The 21,065-nt window shown below is 38.0% G+C and overlaps 1 protein-coding gene across 6 annotated transcripts; it reads right to left on the reverse strand.

Annotated features, from left to right (window-relative positions):
• Positions 1-530: 530 nt before the first annotated feature.
• Positions 531-10,795, reverse strand: LOC104225567 (uncharacterized). 6 transcript variants are annotated; one of them, XM_009777394.2, is made up of 10 exons: positions 10,640-10,771; positions 7,781-8,148; positions 6,844-7,002; positions 5,568-5,648; positions 3,378-3,470; positions 3,018-3,110; positions 2,795-2,938; positions 1,260-1,367; positions 1,104-1,155; positions 531-1,033 (listed from the first exon to the last, which is right to left on the reverse strand). In XM_009777394.2, exons 2-10 carry the CDS (start codon positions 8,114-8,116, stop codon positions 1,002-1,004), a joined length of 1,098 nt encoding a protein of 365 aa, XP_009775696.1. In that variant the 5' UTR covers positions 8,117-8,148; positions 10,640-10,771; the 3' UTR covers positions 531-1,001. The 6 variants fall into 6 exon arrangements, with proteins under 6 accessions (XP_009775696.1, XP_009775699.1, XP_070028053.1 ...); XM_009777397.2 differs by having other exon boundaries at positions 7,781-8,072; positions 10,640-10,735; XM_070171952.1 differs by lacking the exon at positions 6,844-7,002 and having other exon boundaries at positions 7,781-8,072; positions 10,640-10,795.
• Between the last annotated feature and the right edge of the window lie 10,270 nt (positions 10,796-21,065).

The raw sequence follows: 21,065 nt of genomic DNA on the forward strand, positions 1-21,065 counted from the left end.
TTGAGACTTAGTGGGAGTTTGGACATAAGAATTATGAAATTTCAAAAAAAAAAAGTGAAAAAAAATTTCAAGTGAAAATGGTATTTGAAAATTAGAGCTGTGTTTGGACATGGATAAAATTTTGGGTTGTATTTGAAGTTGAGTGATTGAGTGAAAATTTTGAAAAATAATTTTTCAAATTTTTGAAAAATTCCAAAATTCATCTTCAAGTGAAGATTGAAAATTTTATGGCCAAACATTGATCTCGAAAAAAAGTGAAAATTTTTGAAAAAAAAGTAAAAAATTTCTTATGTCCAAACGGACTCGAGTTGTTGTACTAATAATGTTGACATAGCATATTATCTGTCAAAGCTATAGGTAGCTCTAGAGCAATCATCACGTACAATGTTCATCGAATTATATGGAATTTGGATCCTCCTAGCAGCAGAGGCAGGGAAGCTGTATACAGTCTACCTTATGATAAAAAGGAAGAAAAATTAAACAAAATTAAATGATGGATGAATAATATTAATTAGGAAGAACACAAAAACTTAGAGAATTGAAAAAAAGAATTCAACATGGGGATATTGGGATACAAATAATTAACGTGTCTCAGCAGTAGGTGAGGAATGAGAGATGAAAATTTTCTGCTACAATAGTGACAAATATTGATTGTTCTGCAGTCTATCTTCGTTGAGTATCTGGGATATAGAGCGCTCTCATCAGCAATATTTCTAAGCAAACAATTAGTAACATTTGGTGTTGATTTCTCCCCAATTACATTTACATACTTCCTAATTGCAATAACATTAATCCATTAAATAATGAACGATATTACTGTATGGGTAATCCAGTGGCTTCATAGGCAGACTCCTTGAAGGTTGAAAGTAGTACTGGCTAAATAGGCAATGTTTACCCTTCGACAATCTGAAAACTTAGTGTTAGCGTGTAGAAATCCTTCTCTGCAATGTTACTACTACTTTATACCACGGACTTTAAAGCCATTTCCTAGTGCCGCTGTGTCATTTCTCGATCTCCTCCTGAATTTGACCTTCTGTATTAGCAGATAAAGTTAGATGAAACATCGATGACCACACAAAATACAACAAAGTGTAAACTCTCACCAGCAAGTTCAACACCCAAGTTAGCCTGAACATCCGCATCGGAGTTTGATTCCTATTAGAAAGAAGTTCACACTATGTTAAATCTTCAAAAAACAGCAAGGTAATACTCTTAGGTAAATCCAAAAGAGCGAAGAAAGAGATGATTTGCAGAATTACCCGAAGGACATGAATGATCCGGAAAGAAAGAAACCGATCTTTCAGTTGTTTTGCCTGCTCATACAGTGTGGAGATGTTTTGATTTTTAACCTTCCATAGGCCCTGTATCTGTTTGGTAAAAGACACTTTAATGAATTCATATATCAAAGGGATTAAAGAAGAGAAACGAAATAACAAATCATACTGCAAAGAGTAAACTAATAATTAGGACCAGGGGCGGTCCCAAGTGGAGAGAAGTGGGTTCAACTGAACCCACTTCGTCAAAAATAAATACTGTGTATATGTATAAATTATGGCTAAAGCAAGGTAAATTTTGTATAGAAATTATTTTTGAACCCGCTTATACGGCTTAGACCACTTATGTTAGTTATGGACTTCTCTGACTGAACCCGCTTTCACAAAATCCTGGGTCCGCCACTGATTAGGACCACTATTTTGTAAAGTAATAATCACTCCTGCTTCCAATGATGCGAAAACAATATCTCAACAAGATGACGTACAATAAAGCATCAATGAAAAGATGAGCAAAGCTCATCCTACATTTTACAGTGATCATACAGGGATGAATCTTGAATACAAGCTCATTTTGTTCCCTGGCAAGAGAATTCTTCCTTAGGTTAGACAACTTTTCGCCCACTTCTTCCTCACCTCTTTATCTTTTCCCAGTAGCAGGAGCCTCTCTCTTCTAGGTTTCTCCCAGTTTGCCATGTAGGTCATTCTTCGATTGGGTTTGACACAAAAGAATGCAGTAATTAACCTAAATTACTTGTTAAGATTCCTCATTGCTTCAAAATGCTCTGAACCCATATTGTCCATCACTAGTTAACACCGAACATAAGTTTAACAGGGGACCTACCTTGAAGGTAGAGAGGCTGTTTCCGAAAGACACCCGGCTCAAGAAAATATGAAAAGAAAGCAGTAGCAACAGCCAACAAGCAGTAACAACAGCAAGATATTAAGAAAACAAGCGTAATGAACAACATGTAGTAATAGAGATATACCAATAATAGAATACAAGGCTAACTACTAATCCTACTGGTACGGGGAAGATATTATCAGCTAACCAGACTTTATCTTTTCGTCTCCAACACAGAAGATCCGATTATTACTTATGCCAGAGGTAAGGAAAAGCTTTGTCATATAAAATAAAACCATTAAGCGGAAGTAACTTGAGAAAAGGCCCTCTGGCATAATATTGTTGACGACATCAAGGAGTAATGAACAAGCAATATAAAAAATTGCCAGGAGCTGCATATTCAGATGCTACCTGCTAGACCTTTGAACATGCAAATAAGGATTTCATTGATCCAGAATATCAACCCCCACCCCAAAAAAAAGAAAGAAAAAGGACGAGGAGAATTGCATTGATCCAGCTAAAAGATGAAAAGAGTAACTTAGCTTAAATGCAATACCATCACCATGTTAAGAGATGGAAATGTAAGAGGTTTTAGTAGTGCAGTGCATGACAAAGGACAAGTGTCAGATCAAGCATATAAAAGGAGAAACATGATAATAAATATATCTGAAAAACTAACCTGCATACAAACAAGTTTGGAGTCACCCTGAACACGAATACTTGTAAACCCTTTGCTAAGTGCATATTTCAACCCCAAAATAATGCCTCGATATTCAGCAGCATTGTTTGTTGCTACTCCTAAACCTTCACGCAGCCTACAGATCTTTTATTTGGAAGGTTGTAAATCATAAGTTTGAAGAAAAAGAGAAACAAACACAAATCCCAAAGTTAGTGATTATTACAAAACTGCCATCATCAGCTCGTAGCACCGCTCCTGCACCAGCTAGTCCAGGATTTCCTTTTGAAGCACCATCAAATTCAAGAGTACACGACCGCTGCTAACAATAACAATGATCAGCCTCTTTGCACACAACACCATAAACCAACAAGAAAATTTAGAAAAGCTCAACCATGTAGTTTGCCACAAAGAATTTAGTTTTCACAATTAATTTAGTAAATTACGATTTTCGCACTTGGCAGCCCACTAGGTATAAATGAAGTTTACCCTTATTAAAATTTTTAGATAAAGAATTTTGCTTTGTCAATTTCAGTACAGAAAGCATTTATGTTTTACAATTAGCCATCGTTTAACAGCCACTCACACCCGATGGCAGAGCTTGGTCACCCTTATGATCATCTAACTTCACATGCTTTCTTAGGAAATCATTTGAAATAACTGCTGATCCAACAGCATCCTGCAAACGAACATGGCCAAAAAAACAAATAGTTTCCAGAACAGTGTCAAGCCAAACTATCCAGGGCAGAGAATGCAACTAATCATCACTGTACTACTTTGAACCAAATATATATAAACCACCTTTCTACAAAGTGGCTAGAATAATATAGTGTACTTTAACAGATGAATTTTGCAAATACACATCATTCAACAATTGCAACTCTACCTACTATTTCATGTACAAAAAGATGTTGCAATTCGTCCCGTTACCAACTCAAGATTTTGTTTATTAACCAATATGTAGTACAGTTCTTGTTTGATAATGCTTAATGCAGGCTATACCAAATACTAAGCTTTCCTTTTGATGGAGTGACAAGCACATACAAATCTTTTAGCTAAATCCGTGATCCTCACCTCTAACTAAAGAAAAGTAACAACAATCATCCACCTAAGCCATTATAAACTATCATCCATCCCAAGATCAAGGATCACTATAGCTCCTAACTTTCTTCCCAAAAAACATTGGACTAATTATATCAGAACAACATCTATATTCTTGAGAAGGCCATTTAAATCCGAAAGAAAGAAAAGAAGCAGCAATAGAAGTTAACTTTGAACTTCAATTCCTTTTGACGTTTCTACCATTTTTTCCCGCTTTCCCAAAGCACAAACATGGTGAAGTAACATCTTTTAGTCATCGCCAGTAAACTCAAATTAAGGATCCAGATCTAGAAGGTAGGTCAAGCAGAGCTAATAATGTTACATTCAAGATAAATGCAAGTGTAGTTTATATACTTTCTTCGAGAAAAGAAAATTTCTTAACAGGAAGATACTATTATAGTAAAAGGGGCAGCCCGGTGCACTAAGCTCCTGCTATGCGCGGGTCCGGGGAGGGGCCGAACCACAAGGAAGATACTATTATAGTACAGGTTAAATATTTTCTTTTTGGTGATATGTGGAGTCTGTTGATTTCTTTTATTGACAAGAGATTCTTTTTTATGAAGGTTGACAAGACATGTTTATTTCTTTATATTATTATACGGCAAACTAAGATTTGCAGGGCTTTGAGATGTTAGCAGGTCATACTTGCTTAGTTTTTCTGTATGTTTTTGCTGCTGGAGCTCTCCTTTTGTTGTCTAAGGAATTATAAATTGGACGATGCAAGATTAAGCTATATCACCGGAGACTCTGTAGTTCTGTGACCATATTCATGATGTAGCTATGGATCTTAAAATAACATTCCTAGATACTGGTGTCTTTACTCATTAAGAAAAAGTTCGTATGTTGAGAAACATCAGAAATGAAAAAGACTACTATTTTAGAGCACCGAAGCTCAATGGCATCGATCACACCTGCGGGCAGAAGAAAGAAAATATCTAGTTACTTGTACATGTGTCTTGACAAGAGGGGTTGCTCTTATGGTAAGCAACCTCCACTTCCAACCAAGAGGTTGTGAGTTCGAGTCACCCCGAGAGAAAGGTGGGGAGTTCTTGGAGGGAAGGATGCCGAGGGTCTATTTGGAAACAGCCTCTCTACCCTAGGGTAGGGGTAAGGTCTGCGTACACACTACCCTCCCCAGACCCCACTAGTGGGATTATACTGGGTTGTTGGGTTGTTGTTGTTGTTGTACATGTGTCTTACACATAAGCTATAGTATCCTTCCATTTGTGAAAATCTTGCTCATAACTAGAGCTGACTTGTTAGAATCTTTCCACCACATGACATTATTACTTGTCTATTAAAAGGTGGCCCCGGTACAGCAAAAAGATATCAACAATTCTCTAATAATCAATAGTATACAAATTCTTAAATTAAAAGGCACTGCTGCTTATGAGAGAAAAAATGCCTTTCCAGTTGAATTAGTGACGACATACTTCTGTGATTGTGAAACTGTTAGTTATGACCTCTTAAAGAAAAATTGCAAGGAAACTCCCAACACTAAAAGCATGCTTCGGTTGCATAGAAAAGTGTGTACACTGACTTCCTAAGGAGATAACTTCGGGAATGAAGTAATTAAACTCTCAGTGTACAGTAAGAAGTGAAGAAATCATAGAGGCAATTGCTGCAAATTCTGATAGACTTTTCCGCAGATTAACATAATATGGTCTTAACTTACCGAATATTCTGACCACATTACTTCCTGTGACCTCTTCTTTGGCATGTGTTCAGGCATCCCACCTTTGGAAGAAGAAGGTTGCTGCAAGGAATAAAATGCTAATAAATTAGTACGACCAGTCAAAAAAGAAAAAAATAAGAGGAAAGATGTGTCATTTTCAGGCCATTTCACCGCTTTATGATCACAAGCAGCTCATCTGACTGACCAGCATATGCTTATTATTGCTAGCTATGTTGCCCGGACTCTCCTAAAATGTCGTCTAGTGCATGTCGTATCCTCCAAAAGTAGTGCATTTTTGGAGGATCAGGCACGAGTGCGGCAGCATTTTGGAGAGTCAGCGCAACATAGATTGCCGGAGAGTGACGAGAGAAATATACACCAAAGAACGAAGACGAGAATATTAAATAGAGGATTAGAGAGAGGTAAGGATCTTTTCTGCCAATGTTTATTGAATTACCACATGAAACAGGATTGTCACATCATGGAACAATTTTTTTTGAAATAAAGCACATCATATAGGAAAGTTAACCTGGGTAGAGTACAAACCTACAATTAATGCGTCAACTGCATTTAGAGAAATCTCTTAATCTGGATTATATTGACAACATAGAAGAAAAATAAATAAGTATACCACACATGAGGTAATGCAATGAAACTCTCAGGGTTTTTTTCCTTTTTGGCAGTACCATTTGTTGATGAAGTGAGTTGCAGTATAAAGTTTAGAAACTTTCAACTTTGGTTGGGGAATGCAGTACAAATTCATCCCTTATATAGCAAAAGGCAAAAGTAGAGCGTTTTTTTCCAGCCACTCTTCACGGTTGGACTTCGCGATTTTTTGTCCTAACTCTTCACACACGATACAAAATCAGCTAGTCATATCATGGTCTTATTTCTAGATAACAATCCAATAAATACATGAGATTTCCAGGGTTTCTTTAGCTAATGGATTTTACCTTTATTTGAAGTTCCAGCGGCCAAAATATGAAAATTTCAGCTTTTATTTGGGATTGTTTGATGGGCGATGATTATTCAAATCAAGTGGAAAGGAAATTTCAAAATTCCAAGTATCAAGTAGTTCTGACAAGGAAACTTGCACATTAAGATCTGTGTCATATCAACCTCACAACAGAATGGGTGAGTCAAAATTTAGATCAGATTGATTGAAAGAACCTATTTGTAGAAATAAAGGTAAAATTATCACCCACCTTGGTGAAAACATCGTGAAACAAATACTAAACCATTAAGAATAAATGATAGACCTCAGGAATTGGCTTACATGAAAAGGGCATGGTACTAGAGTTCCAAAGAGATCTTCAGTCAGATCAGCAGCTCTGATAGAATAAAGAGCATTTTTAAGCCCACAAGAGAGCAGATATTCCTCTGTGTCCTTAGGCATGGCATAGCCTTTATAGACACTCACAGGGGGATCACATATCTGCCAGGAACAGCGAGCGGCAGAAAACAACTGATTAACTCATTGCAAGTGAACGTCTTCACAGGGAGAACAATCTCAGAAGAATCATGCAAACGGCCATTAAGTTCAATCACTCCATACAATATGATCTCAAAGATGCCAGTTGACATTCTCAGAAACAAAAAACAAAAACAAAAAAGAATGACATCTGACGATATGCAGATAAAGTGGCACGAAGATGATAACAATACGAAAAAGCATGTGTACAGAATGTGGAAAAATAAAGTAGCGAACTATCCAGATGATGCAGGGAGAAAGTGAGAAACAGAGAGAGAGAAAAAGAGATAGAGAAGGGGCCTTAGAAGTAAAAGGAGAACGAATCACAAATAGAAGGATAAAACTCAACTCACTTAACCTATCCTTTTGTGATTTCTTTGAAGCTTGAAACACATTGGTTTACAATAGTAATTGGACAAAAGAATGACCTGGAGACATAATGTTTCATTGTCATACACTCAGGAGGGAATTCCAAGACTGTTTTCAAAGTCATCCAAACACACTTAGCTGAAGTTTTGGTAATAAACTCAGGTTAATTATGGATAAACAAGGTTCTAATACACAAACGACTATTGCATATTATTCATCAAATAAGAAAGAAGCACTAGTTACAGTAAAGCATTGCATTTATAGATATATTCTCTGCATAACAATCCTCCGAGGATCCGACTTGAGTCTGGCAAGAGAAAAATAATAGATACATTCAATAAAGGTCAATAAACAAGAGAAAAATAATGGTTACCGAGGATCCGACTTGAGTCTGGCAATCACTCAAGTTTTTGTAGACTCCAACCAGATCTCCTTTCCTAACAACAAAGAAACCATCTCTATCTTCCTTCATTTTTGGAGTAGGATCAGACTTCTCTGAGCTGGAACTATCCCCACTAGACTTTTTAGATGAATAGCAACGAAAGCAAATTCTCTTCAAAAGCAAGTCGAAATCAACTTTTCTAGCTGCATTATGTCCAACACCTGTCTTCCATGAAAGAGCTGAAATTGCACCAATAGAACTCTTCACAGCACGACTGCCAGTCCTTGTTAATATTACAGCAGAACATGCATTAAACAAGACGTTCATTACACAGGACCTCACTCAGAATCAACCAGTTTCTGAAAAAAGAAAAAAAAAAGAGAAAACAAAGTCATTTTTCTTCATTCAAAATCATTTTCATTTTGCGAGAAGAGAACAGAAGAAAGAAAACACCGATTTTTTTTAATTTTTTTTTTTTGTATGATGAAGTAAGAAATTTCACTAAAGGCATCAAGAAGATGCTAACAGATCCACAAAGGATTACAAAAAGGCACAGTTAGCTCCAATACAAAATAAACTAGGTTATGCTCGGGGAGCTAACAAATCTAAAAACTGAAAAGCAGTGGAATGGTTATTGTACTAACTTTCCTCCTAGAAAACACCAATTTATTCAGCCAGTTCTTTCTGTGTTCCACACTTCCACTTCTATAAACACGTTACGAAGTGAGAATTTCAGACAGCTCACCATGTTTAAAAGGCTAGGAAAAAAATTAACTTGCACCAAGTGTTTACACAGGTTTAGTTAATTTAACTAAGAAATCTTATTCACAATTAAGGCGATTTAGTTTATTTCTAAGCTACTCGGACTCTTCACTTTCGGTGCCCCACCCGTGTCGACACGATATGGGTGGGTGTGGGATCCGTAGTGGATATAGTCAATCGATTTTGGGTACTTTGTATGGTGAAACTTGGGACTGATCCAATGATTTCTCAAATCAAAATAAAGGCTAGGGTGAAATTGAAGAAAATGAAATATCTTGTATATATAGAAATTTCTATGTCAGTCCTTTTCTTTTTATCTCCTTCTCGGATTCTCCTTTGAAAATGTAGGAGGCCTACAAATTCCAATTAGAAATGCTTTTCTATTTTCTTATTAGCTTAATTCAAATGTTAATGTTCTTCACTTTTTATGGTTTAAACTTGTAGACTTTTTCTTGCACTTTACAAGCACATGTAAGTTTTCCGCATAATGTCTTATAATTTAGGCATATTTTTTAACTCTACTTTAAGATATTTGAATTATTTTTAGCCGAATCCCCGCAGCCGAAAGTACTTAGATCTATACCCCCGAATCTTATCATGAAGGATCCGACTTCTAGATCCACACCCATATCGGACACCTGCACCCGAGTTCGAGCAACTTAGGTTTATATATTAGTATTCTTTATGAGATCATGAATCATTGACATGAATTTTAGTGTTTTATTCTAATATTTGAAATTTATTATTTTTCACATTCTTATGACGGATACATAATACTACTTTTTTTTTTATAAGGTGAAGATTTTATTAAAAACAGTATCAAGCTGATACTGTAAAAATACAAAGATATTACTGGCTTAAAAACATTAAAATCCTAAGCGGTCTAGCATGTCCAGCATATCATGAAAATTCATAACAACATTTCCATCTTTCCAATAGTACAAATAATGTAAACAACTATTATATTTACATAGGTATAAAAATAAGTGAAGAAATATTAAAAAATTAGTTTATATCATGTGCGAAACACATCTTAGTTAATTTAAAATGGTAAAATTTAAGTTTATAAAAAAAAATTAAATGGTAAAAATTTAAGTTTATAAAACAAAAGGACACATCTTCTATGTTTATTTATGGTTCAACTTTTTTGTTTTTGACCATCTGGTATCGGGAACCCGCTGGCTGACTAATACTCCCTCCGTTCACTTTTACCGGTCCAATATGAACTTTGCAGAATAATAAGTGAAGTGTATAATTTACCATGATACTCATGTTAATTGATGCATATTTTTAATGGATTTAAAAAAATAATTTAAAATAAGTAATTAATATTGTGGGTATAACAGGAAAAAAGAAATTGTCTTCTCTTTATATGCTAAAAGTGGCAAGTAAAAGCAAAAAATCTAAGTAAAAGTGATCGGAGGGAGTACATTGGTGCCTCATAGGGCCTATTTAAGTGAAACACTCCCTATTTTTGGTGGCTATATTTTTTCTATAGGTACATTACATATGAGAACTTCCTTTTCATTTTATAAAAAGAAAAAATAAGCTTCCTTTTCATTCTTCTTTATATTATTTCAGTTCTTTTCCCTTCTCAAAACATAAAGAACTTTTTTTTATATTTTTCTTTTACAACCTTTAAGATAAAACAAAAAACAGCACAGCAGAGCTTAATGGAGGGTTCTTCCCTCTCCCCCCAAAATCCAAACTTCGAGTCATTCCATCACCGGAAAACTACCCTTCCCCAAATTTTAATTCTTAAAACACCAAGGACTTAACTGCAAAGCGCTCAATAAATGAAATTGTCAAAAGATTTTCCTTTGAAGTATTTGAAAGTTAGGAAAGGATTCTTCTATATATACACAACTAGATGAAGAGCCGCATTGAATAAAGGTAGTAAAAGGAAGGAAGCCATAGAATAGCTCTAAGTGTGAAAGTTCCAATCTTTCCATCAAATTGAAAAGATTAAGAGAAAACTTTAAATGGGTTCGCATACATTGACAAGTGGAAAATGATAAAACGAAATTAGAGCCCTAATCAAAATGGGTCAGCAAAATGGATGTGTTTAGCTAATAAATACAAGCATACCGGCAATTGCAGGATGAAACTGCACCAATCTTCTTGGGGCATGAAGAAGACCCTCGTAGGGAGCGTGAGAGAAGGGGGTTGGGGTTAGCGTTGGGGTTGGGTTATAGGGTGGGTGGTGTGGAGTGAGTGCGTAGATAGTGTCTTTTACTTTTCAACAGTATAGCTGGTTAACCCGGTAAGGTTTTTCGAATTTGGCTCCGGTCTGGTTCGAGTGTTTTGCCCTTTCAACAGTTCCGGTTCGAGTTGACTTCTATGTTTATGTTTCATTTTTGTTTTATTCCTTATAAACAAGGAAAATTCCTCAATTTTAATTGGCAGAATAGCAAGCTATTAAATTTGTGCTCACTTTTCACTTAGACAATCTATCTTAAGTCTGTTTCATTTGAACACTTTAACTAGGCTTTTACTGTGTCATTTAGACACAAAATGCTGACATGACAAGGCAAGTGTTTCTCACATTTTTCAAGTGCGTGAAATCATCCAAAAAACAAATACCACATACTTCTTACCGGAAAATGAATAATTTATGTCGGAAATTTTTTCCAGGTGAACTTATCTTTTTAAATTTTCAGATTTGTTCACGAGATTACTACCAAATCCTACCAAATTTTGAACCCAAAATTGCAATTTCTTCTTAGTTCGTCGACTGAAGAACTAGAAGTGTTTCATCGTGCTTCAGCAGACCCAAAACGAACCAATCTCACCCAAATCTTCACCAAACAATTTAAAACTTGAAAGGAGAACTCTAATCAACATCAATACCAAGTCGAGTGATTAATTCGAACAAACAACCGCAAAATCAGAAGACCTAAGTTCGTCTCTTCGTCGAAAAATCAGTTAAAGTTTCGAACCCAAAACCCTAGAAAATTAGTTCAAAATTGAGCTAAAATCTTCAGACTTCACCTCATATCAGCGTTTACAACCAAAAACTCTAACACTCAGCCAACTTCGAACCCTAATTTTCAGATTTTCAAATGACCCAACTTCCAAATCTAAACGTTTTTGGCTTAGATTAGTATTTGTTTCCTAATGTATAACTCTGAGAAGAAGAAAGTTCCGAACTTTTCCGCTGAAAGCCAAGAATTTTTCAAAATTTTGCATTCGTTCTATTCGATTTGGAACCCTGAAACTCCATATCCGGCAATTTGGCCTAGAATTTAACCAAGCCATGGTTATGTGAGTACTTTGTTCTTTTGTTTGGTAGAAGAAGATGGAGAGGAAGGTGTAATGACCCAGCCGGTCGTTTCATGAGTTATCGCTCCGTTTTCCCCATTTCTGCTTCTTATTGCCTTGTTCAGCGGTATTTTGTGTTATCGGGTTGGTTGGCTCGGGTTCAAAAAGGTTTTGGTAAGGTTTGAGACACTTAGTCTCTTTTGAGTAAGCTTGAGTTGAAAAAAAGTCAATCAGATGTTGACTTGTGTGAAAAGGGCTCGGATGTGAATTTCGATGGTTCGGATAGCTTCGGGAGATGATTTGGGACTTAGGAATGTGATCCGAACGTGTTTTGGAGGTCCATAGTAGGTTTAGGTGTGAATTGGCGAAATTGGTATTTTGACTTTTTCCGTTTGATGTCACACCCCTTTTAAGCTCACTTAACCCTCTTAAAATAAATAAAAGGATTTTATGAAACTCAAAAGGGTTTTTAAATTCGAAAGTGACAAAAATATGTATTCAAAAGGATTGTTTCAGAGTCGCCACCTGACATTGGTTTCGGTGTGTCAGGCCACCATTTTTAGAAATGATTTTTCTTTTTAAAACACTTTGGACTCAAAAACTAAGTCACCACCAGAAATTTGGGTAAGGGAGTTCATTTGACTCGGGGAGAAGGTGTTAGGCACTCCCCAAGTCCCGTGAAAGTCACGGTTGCGTACTCAATCTAGTTGGCTTTTAAAATATTCAAGTTGAGATAAAATCACGAAAAAGCAAAATAAACACACATGAGGTTCGAGGTTGTCCCTGCCTAGATAAAAGAAAAATAAGATAAGAATAAATAAAATACTACACTAAGCTTCCTTCACAAACTCGTCACGGCCTCCAAAATATTTACAAAGTACTTCGGGGCATTCCCCGGATAATATAATCAGCTAAAGGGACAACCTCTCGCCTCGACAAAACAAAAACAAAAATATAAACACCCTAAAGATTTACCTACCCGAATGTGGTCAGCCTAAGCATGCTCCTAGAGATTAAAAGATAGAAATAAAATTAAATAAAACTCATTTCATGTTCACTTTTCTTTTAACTTCTTATTTCATGCATTTGACCAAGCCCAATTCCTAAAACATGCTAGCAATTTCAGATCACTAATGGGCTAGGCCTTTACCAACCCCCACGGCCCATGATCCAACAGACATTCAAGATAACATCATTTTAGCAGATGAAATGTTCCAGACAAGAAAACATCCAAACAGGTAGATCAAATATACTAGCGAAAGAAAGAACGATAGTGAAGCAATGGAACAGAAAAATGGACTTAAAAATGTGACAAGAGCCAATTACCAACCCCACCCCATTCTGGCAATCTTTAAGTTAATTAACTACCCGTTTAATACAAAAATTTCCTCCTTTAAAGTTAATTAAGGACTTATCATGAACTGTCACTTACTTTACTCCTCACCCCTAAATTTAGAATTGAAACTCGACAAATATGTATAGCTAATAGCATCACCTTCCCATTCACCCAAATTCTTGTATTGACACTTTGCAAACAAACTGATGGCAACCAAAATCAAATATTAAGAAAGGTAACCTGCATGATGAGCACTTCATGAAATCATGATATGAGCAGGACAAGTTACCAATAGATCAGGAGGGGGATAGTCTAGTTATTTAGAAAGATCTAACAAAAAAATGAACCTAAAAGAACAGCTTGACCGTTAGTCATCAATAGCGGACAATGCAACCAACTACAGATGTGAAAGGATCTATGCATTAACAGTCAGAATGCATACAATGCCGCTCGATATCAGACCATAATCATAGACATGCCATTTTTGTTAATTACTCAATCCATACAAAACTTAATACATGGATAAACAACATGAGCGCGGGAATCTAAATTCTAGTAAATTAAACAGAGGCAGCTATGATCTGGGTGTCCAAGATCAACAAATATAGACAGTAACTCCTTTGTCGTAATAGTCACGGGATCGATCGAATTCACAGTCATTCATCTTGATAAACAAAGCAAATTCAAACTAAAACAAGGCTTTAACACCTACAAGCAAACTGGATTAGCATTGAAGTCTTAGATTCATTTTTATTCCCCGAATTAGCAAATTATATTAACTTCGACAAATAATTTGTAATATGACTGGGATGTCAAAACACCTAACTGAAACCAGCAAATAAAGGTATCATTTGTAACACTATTGCAGTCACTAACAGTAAGTAACTAGCAACAAACATTTATAACAGTGATACAAACAATCTAAGCTAGTATTGCATACCAAGCTTTATATTCCAACCACACCAAAATATTCAACAAAAGAAGAGAAATGAACCTGGTGTGGCAAAAATTTTGATTAGTTCTGTAGAGTAAATACAAGCAGAGTCAACAACGAGATTTTAAAATGAACAACAAACAGCAGAAGGAATCAAGAGCCCCGAACAGAAACCTCGATCGGCAGTCAAAGAGCGACTTCAAAATGACCTCGGCAAAAATCTCGGACTACAGCTTCAACTCCACGATGTCTCCGTTAACTCCATCAAAGAGAATCAAAACAAAACTGAGAATAATAATTTTTTTTGTATTTTTCGAAGATTTAAATCAAACTAAAAATCTGAAAAATAGAATCCGAAAATGAAGAGGGCTAACTGAATCTCTTTTTTTTCGTTTGTATTTTTCTGGTTGCTCCAAGAAAACCAAGAAAATTAGAGAAGAGGATTGATGATTTCTCAAACCCTAATTTTTATCCCAATCCCCCCTTCAATCTCTGTCCAGACCCAAATATATAGCCCTCTCTCGAAGCTTCTCTCCTTCCTTTGCAAGAAATCGCAAAACCCTTCAAAAATCCGAAAATCCCCACGAAATTCTCAGAAAATCAAAACCAAAATCGGAAAATCTCTTCTATTGGTGAGATAAGAGAAATGGAGGGAGTAGATCGAGTGCAACTCAATCCTACGCACCCTATTTTTCCTATTTTCGCCTAAAAGAGAAATCCGAAAAATGAAAAATAGGAAGAAAACGCGTAGAATCAAATCCTAATGATGAGGGGTGGACCATGAGGGGACCGTGTGAGTTAACTCGGCCGATTTGCTGAGTTTTCCGGCGAGTTAGAGTGGCAAGGGACGTGGGCAGAGGCTGGTAAAGGGGGGCGCCGATTTGGGTTGGGATTTAGGTTTAGGGTTTGGGAAATATTAGGGTTTTATATGGGGTTAAAATGAAATGTGGGTCATTGGATGAGAGGAAATGAATGGCTGAGATTTAAGACCAAAAACGGGTCGGGTCGGGTCGGGTAGGTCTGGCGGGTCGAAGGGGTTGGGTGTGGGTCAAGAATTAAGGGAATTGGGTTGCCCCAATTTGGGCTCAAGCTTGGCTGAATTTGGGCCTAAATTTGGGACTATAACCCTTTAAAATCCATCAATTAAGAAAGACTTAAACCTTTTCTTCTCAAAATATAATTCAATTCTAATTAACTAGGGTAAATTATATAACAAAATGCAACTATATTATATATATAAATATATATATAAATTAATACATTAAAGATAAAAGTAGAGAAAAATACGTAAAAATCGTAGTAAAAATAAAAAAAATAAAATAAAATAAACAAAATATATTTGCTATAAAATATTGATTGCCTTAAGTTAAAAATAAGAAAATATATAAGGAAACTATTTTTTGTATTTTTTTTTTCAATTTTTTTGTGCCTTTAAAAATAGAATCAGAATTAATAATAAAGTGAAATCTTATAGAAATAAACCCAGACAAATATCCTAAAAAAATACTAGGACTATTAAAGGTAATTCGAAAGTGCGGGTCAAAATTACATGTCTACATTTGATAGGTGAGATTTTGATATAAGGGTCGAAATAGAATTCTGGGAGTTGCAGTAAGTCCGTTGTGTCATTTGGGATGTGTGTGCAAAATTTCAGGTCACTCGGATGTGGTTTGATAGACTTTTTGATCAAACGCGAAATTCAGAAGATTTTTGGAACCTTAAACTTGAATTCGATGTGATTTGGTTGATTCGATGTTGTTTGAGGTGTTTTGAAGATTTGGTATAAGTTTGATAGTGGTATATGACTTGTTTGTGCTTTTGGTTGAGGTCCCGGGAGCCTCGGGGTGATTTCAGATGGTTGACGGAAGATTTGAGTTGGGTTTTTTTGCAGCTGAAGTTTTAGGACTGCTGTCATAACCGCATCTGTAGTTGGGAGGCCGCATGTGCAATCCCCGCAGATGCGGAAGCAAGCCGCAGGAGCGGCCAATGGGGGAAGATCAGCTGGAACCACAGAAGCGACTAAGGAAGCACACCTGCGGTAGTGCAAGTGCGAGGATGTGATCGCAGATGTGGGACTTGGACTTTAAGTGAAAAACTGCAAATGCGGTGGTTTGAACCGCAGAAGCGGAATTTGGACCGCAGGTGCGAAAAGCTTGGGCCAGAAAATATAAAAGGCTTCCTTCGCTATTTTTTAGTTATTCTTCACCATTTTCATGCGGGTTTGAGCTTGAGGGAGCTATTTGAAGAGGTATTTCAAAGGGGTTTCATAGAGGTAAGGTTTTCGGACCATAAACTCGTTTCTATGGTGTTATTTCACTGTTTTGACTTGAAATTAATGGGAATTAAGAGTTAAAAATTGGGAATTAGGGCTTCAGATTGGATACCTTTGAGTAAGGGTTTGAGGGGTCATTTGTAGTCGGATCTTGGTACTTTTGATATGTATGAACTCGTGGGGAGATAAGGAGTTGATTTATATAAATTTTATCAAATTCCGAGATGTGGGCCTGGGGGTCGGGTTTGGTTAATTTCGAGATTTGCGTTATATTTTGATTACTTTCGAGTGGGCTTTGTTCCCTTAGCATATTTTGATGGTTATGTACTGATTTTGGTTTGATTTGGAGCATCCGGAGGCCAATTCGAGAGGCAAAGGCATCGCGGACTAGAGTTGGACCGGATAGAGGTGAGTAATGATTGTAAATGTTGTCCTAAGGGTATGAAACCATGGATTTTCACATTGTTGTGCTATCTTGAGGTGACGCACACGCTAAATGACGAGCGTGGGATCGTGCACTATTGGGGATTGTGACTTAGTCCGTCCCAAATGACTGTTTTACTGTGTATTTGATTGAAAACTATTTGCTATCAATATGTTTGGGTTGAATGCCATATTTGGGCCTCGTGACAACTGTTTTGGACCATTAGGGGATTTTTACTACTATTCCTCACTTTTTGACTTGATATTTGTACTCAGTTGTGTTATATTCTACTGCTTTTATAACTCAGCCAAGTTTACTCTGTTTTGACATCTTAGATGATATTTTGAGTTGAGCATCATACCTTTTACTGTGCCCGAGTGGCTTTTAGAGATTTTTGACTGAGTAGGGCCGAGGGCCTGTGTGCTGAGGTTAGCATGAGATCGGGTTGCACGCTGCAGCAGTGTTATACTGATTTATGATTATGAGGCCGAGGGCCTGAGTTGTTATGCCACGAGATGGCTTGATATTGCGCTTGGGCCATAAGGGGCCCCTCCCGGGGTCTGTACACCCCAAGTGAGTGCAGGTACCCAGTTTATGATGTGATATAGTCCGAGGGGCTGATGTTGTTTCATGATATTGCCCGAGGGGCTAATACGAGTGATTATGAGATAGCCTGGGGGGCTGAATCTATGGGTCTTTTGCCCGAGGGGCTAATTTTATGTGTCTATCTTTCCTTACTTCTTTTCTTTCACTTGTTTAACTGCTAAAAGGGGTTTTAAAAGAGGTTTCTACTGAACTAAGGCGTTTTGTACAAGTTTTCATTGTTTTATTGCAATGTATTGTCTTTATACTACCTTATTGTAGCATTTTGCTGTGTTTTTACGTATTTTCTTATCTCTCAGCTGCGGTTATTTTTATTACTCACTGAGTTGGCGTACTCACATTACTCCCTGCACCTTGTGTGCAGATTCATGAGCCTCAGGTCCTGCTAGCTAGGGGTGGGCATAAAATCCGAAAAACCGAATTCCGAACCGAACCGAATTAATTTGGTATTTTGGTTTCGGTTTTTTTGGTATTTTGATTTATTTCGATACATAAATTTCGGTAATTCGGTACGGTACAAGGTATTGGATTATTGATATTTCGGTATTTCGGTTATACCGAAATAGTTTAATACGTTTTGGTGATTTGTTGCCCCTGCTCCCTAGTTTTTACCTTCAAGTTTTTTACTTCGTCCTTTTATCTCCTGAGATAAATATAAGTGACCCATCCCTGACTAAAACTTTGCATGCCCTTTTTAATTTGTTTTTTTCTTTTTCTTATAAAGAACCAATGGCACACGTTAGTTTTCTTCCAACACCATCAATAAGGCTATCTAGTCTAACAAAACGGTAGTGCTTTTAGCCAAATATAGGTTCACTTCGTTATACTGCAAATACGTTACTCAAGAGTCTCTCAAATGTCTATAGCAAATTGAAGTCGGTTTGACGGATCACTAGTGCAAATCTCGTCGATTGAAGAATCTTCAGAATGAGTGAATCCCCTCAATATAATCTGTAAAGAATACAATGCTGGGAACATGAAAATAATTGAAAGGGAAGACAAATGTTGACAAGTAACAGAGAGCAACGACGAACTTTCTGTTGCTTTCTTTCTTTTTGTTTGTTCTCTTCCCCTGTTGGCGTCAGATTTTGCTAGTTAATGGAGATTGGAGGGGGAGATAGTGAAGATTTGGTTTAAACCGAAACCGTACCGAACCAAAATAAGAAATACCGAACCGTACCGAAATATTATGGTACGGTATTTGGTATATACAATTGATAAACCGAATACCGAATTACCGAACCGAAATTCTTAAATACCGAACTGAAATACCGAACGCCCACCCCTACTGCTAGCGAGGGCTGATTGCTTCCAGTGGGCTATTTGTAGTTCACTAGGTAGCCTCTCGGCATTCACAGCCTAGTGTTTCTCCCTCTTATCTTTATTTTCCTCTTGTACTGGATTCTGTAATAGACTGTGAAATCCTTGTTTCCATACTCTTAGACTTATGTTAGATGCTCATGACTGGTGACACCCCGATGTCGGGCTGTGGTTATTTTCGTAATTGTTCTACTTCACTTTCATTTTGGGATTTATAGCATGTTAATGACTTTAATTGAATTATTATAACTGTTAAAAATGAATTGGGAGTTGTGTTGGCTAACCTTGTTTCACGATAGGCGCCGTCACAACTGGGTCCGAATTTAGGGTCGTGACAAGTTGGTATTATAGCCTAGGTTACATAGGTCTCACGAGTCATGAGCAGGTTTAGTAGAGTATCGCGGATCAGTATAGAGACATCTGTATTTATCCTCGAGAGGCTGTAGAACCTTTAGGAAACTTCATATTCTTGAAATTCTTGTTGTGCGAATATGTTGATCCGAGTACTAAACTTCTGTTATTCTATTCTCTCATAGATGGTAAGGACACGTGCTACCGGTCAGGATGGACGACCACCAGTACCACCAGCTATGGTCACTAGGGGTCGAGGACACGGTCGAGGTAGCGGTAGGGGCAGGGGTGTCGCCCGCACAACAGCTTGGGCAGCACCTGCAGATCCACCAGTCGCCCTAGTTTATGATCAGGTCCCAATTGTGGACGCTCTAGCAGCACCAGCTGTGCCCATTGTGATTCCGGGTCTTTAGGAGGGCCTGGCTTAGATTTTACCAGTATGCACTGACCTAGCTTAGGCGGTTTCAGTTACTACAGTCACAACTACTTCTCAGGCCAGGGGAGGCACTCAGACTCCCGCCGCTCGCACACCTGACCAGGTCGTGCAGGGACTTCAGATACCGAGGGCACCTCCAGCCCAGCTGGTTGTAGCTATTCAGGACTATGTATCCCCTGTTATGCCAGAGGACGAGTAACACAGGTTGGAGAGGTTTGGTAGACTTCAGCCTTCGACTTTCAGTGGTGCAGAGGGCGAGGATGCCTAGGGTTTCTTGGACAAGTTTCAGAGGATTCTTCGTACAATGGGTATTCTGGAGACCAGCGAGGTCACTTTCACTACTTTTCAGTTTTTTGGAGTTGCCTTCACTTGGTGGGAGGTTTATGGGAGGTTGTAGGCTTGTTGGTGCAGCACCCTTTACCTGGCAATAGTTTTTCTTTCTCTTTTTGGAGAAGTATGTGCCACAGTCTCGCGGAGAGGAGCTGCACAGGCAGTTCAAGTGGTTGCGTCCGAGATATTTGACCGTGATGCAGTATAAGATGAGGTTCTTAGAGTTTGCTCGTCATGCTGCTTGGTTGGTTCTGATAGATAGAGAGGGGATCAGGAGGTTCGTTGATGGCCTCACTTATCAGCTTCGTATTCTCATGACCAGGGAGCGGGTGTCTGGTGCTACTTTTGAGGAGGTTATCAATATTTCTCGCAAGATTGAGTCAGTTCGTCGCCAGGAGCGGGATGAGAGAGAGAGGCCAAGAGGCCTCGAGGATCTGGTAGTTATGGTGGTGCTCCTTGGAGGGGTCAGTTTCAGCACGGCAGATGCGGTCCATTCAGGCATGCTCAGCCAGCTCGCTCGGGTTATCGTGGGGTATCATCGGGGCATGGTTCTCACAGTTCTCATCAGGGCTAGTCATCAATCAGTGCCCTTCCAGCACAGAGTTCATCCCGTGCTCTATCAGTTCAGGGCTCTTCTATGCCAGGTGCATCTACTAGTCATTCCAGTGCTAGCGGTTCCCTTCAGTCCCCGTCCCCAGCATCCGGGAATTGATATAAGTGTGGAGAGTTGGGTCATATGTGGAGGCAGTGTCCTCATCGTCTTGGGGGTTCATCTTAACAGAGGAGTCAGCCATCGGCTTCAGTGCCAGTTACTTCACCACCACCCACCCACCCAGCTAGGGGTGGGGGTCAGTTAACTAGGGGTCTTCCTAGAGGGGGAGGTCGATCAGTTAGCGGTCAGGCCCATTTCTATGCACTTCCAGCTAGACCCGATGCTATTGCTTCAGATGCTGTGATCACAGATATTGTCTCAGTCTACCACAGAGATGCCTCTGTATTATTTGATCCTGGCTCCACTTATTCTTATGTGTCATCATACTTTGCTCGTTATTTGGATAAGCCCCGTGAGTCTCTTATTTCATTTGTTCATGTATCTACTCCGGTGGGTGATATTGTTGTTGTAGATAATGTGTATCGGTCTTATGTGGTGACTATTGGGGGTCTGGAAACCCGAGTGGATCTTTTGTTGTTATGTATAGTAGACTTCGATGTTATATTGGGCATGGATTGGCTATCTCTGTGTCGCG

The sequence above is a fragment of the Nicotiana sylvestris genome, chromosome 4, assembly GCF_000393655.2.
Source record: "Nicotiana sylvestris chromosome 4, ASM39365v2, whole genome shotgun sequence".
NCBI lineage: Eukaryota > Viridiplantae > Streptophyta > Magnoliopsida > Solanales > Solanaceae > Nicotiana > Nicotiana sylvestris.

Bases quoted from the DNA above. Each gene is read 5' to 3' on its own strand.
- LOC104225567 (XM_009777394.2), bottom strand. From the start codon at position 8,116: ATGAACGTCTTGTTTAATGCATGTTCTGCTGTAATATTAACAAGGACT. The intron at 3,471-5,567 runs GTAAGTTAAGAC...GTTCGTTTGCAG, and splicing joins TAATGTGGTCAGAATATTCG to GATGCTGTTGGATCAGCAGT. The intron at 2,939-3,017 runs GTAATAATCACT...TCCAAATAAAAG, and splicing joins GAGCTGATGATGGCAGTTTT to ATCTGTAGGCTGCGTGAAGG.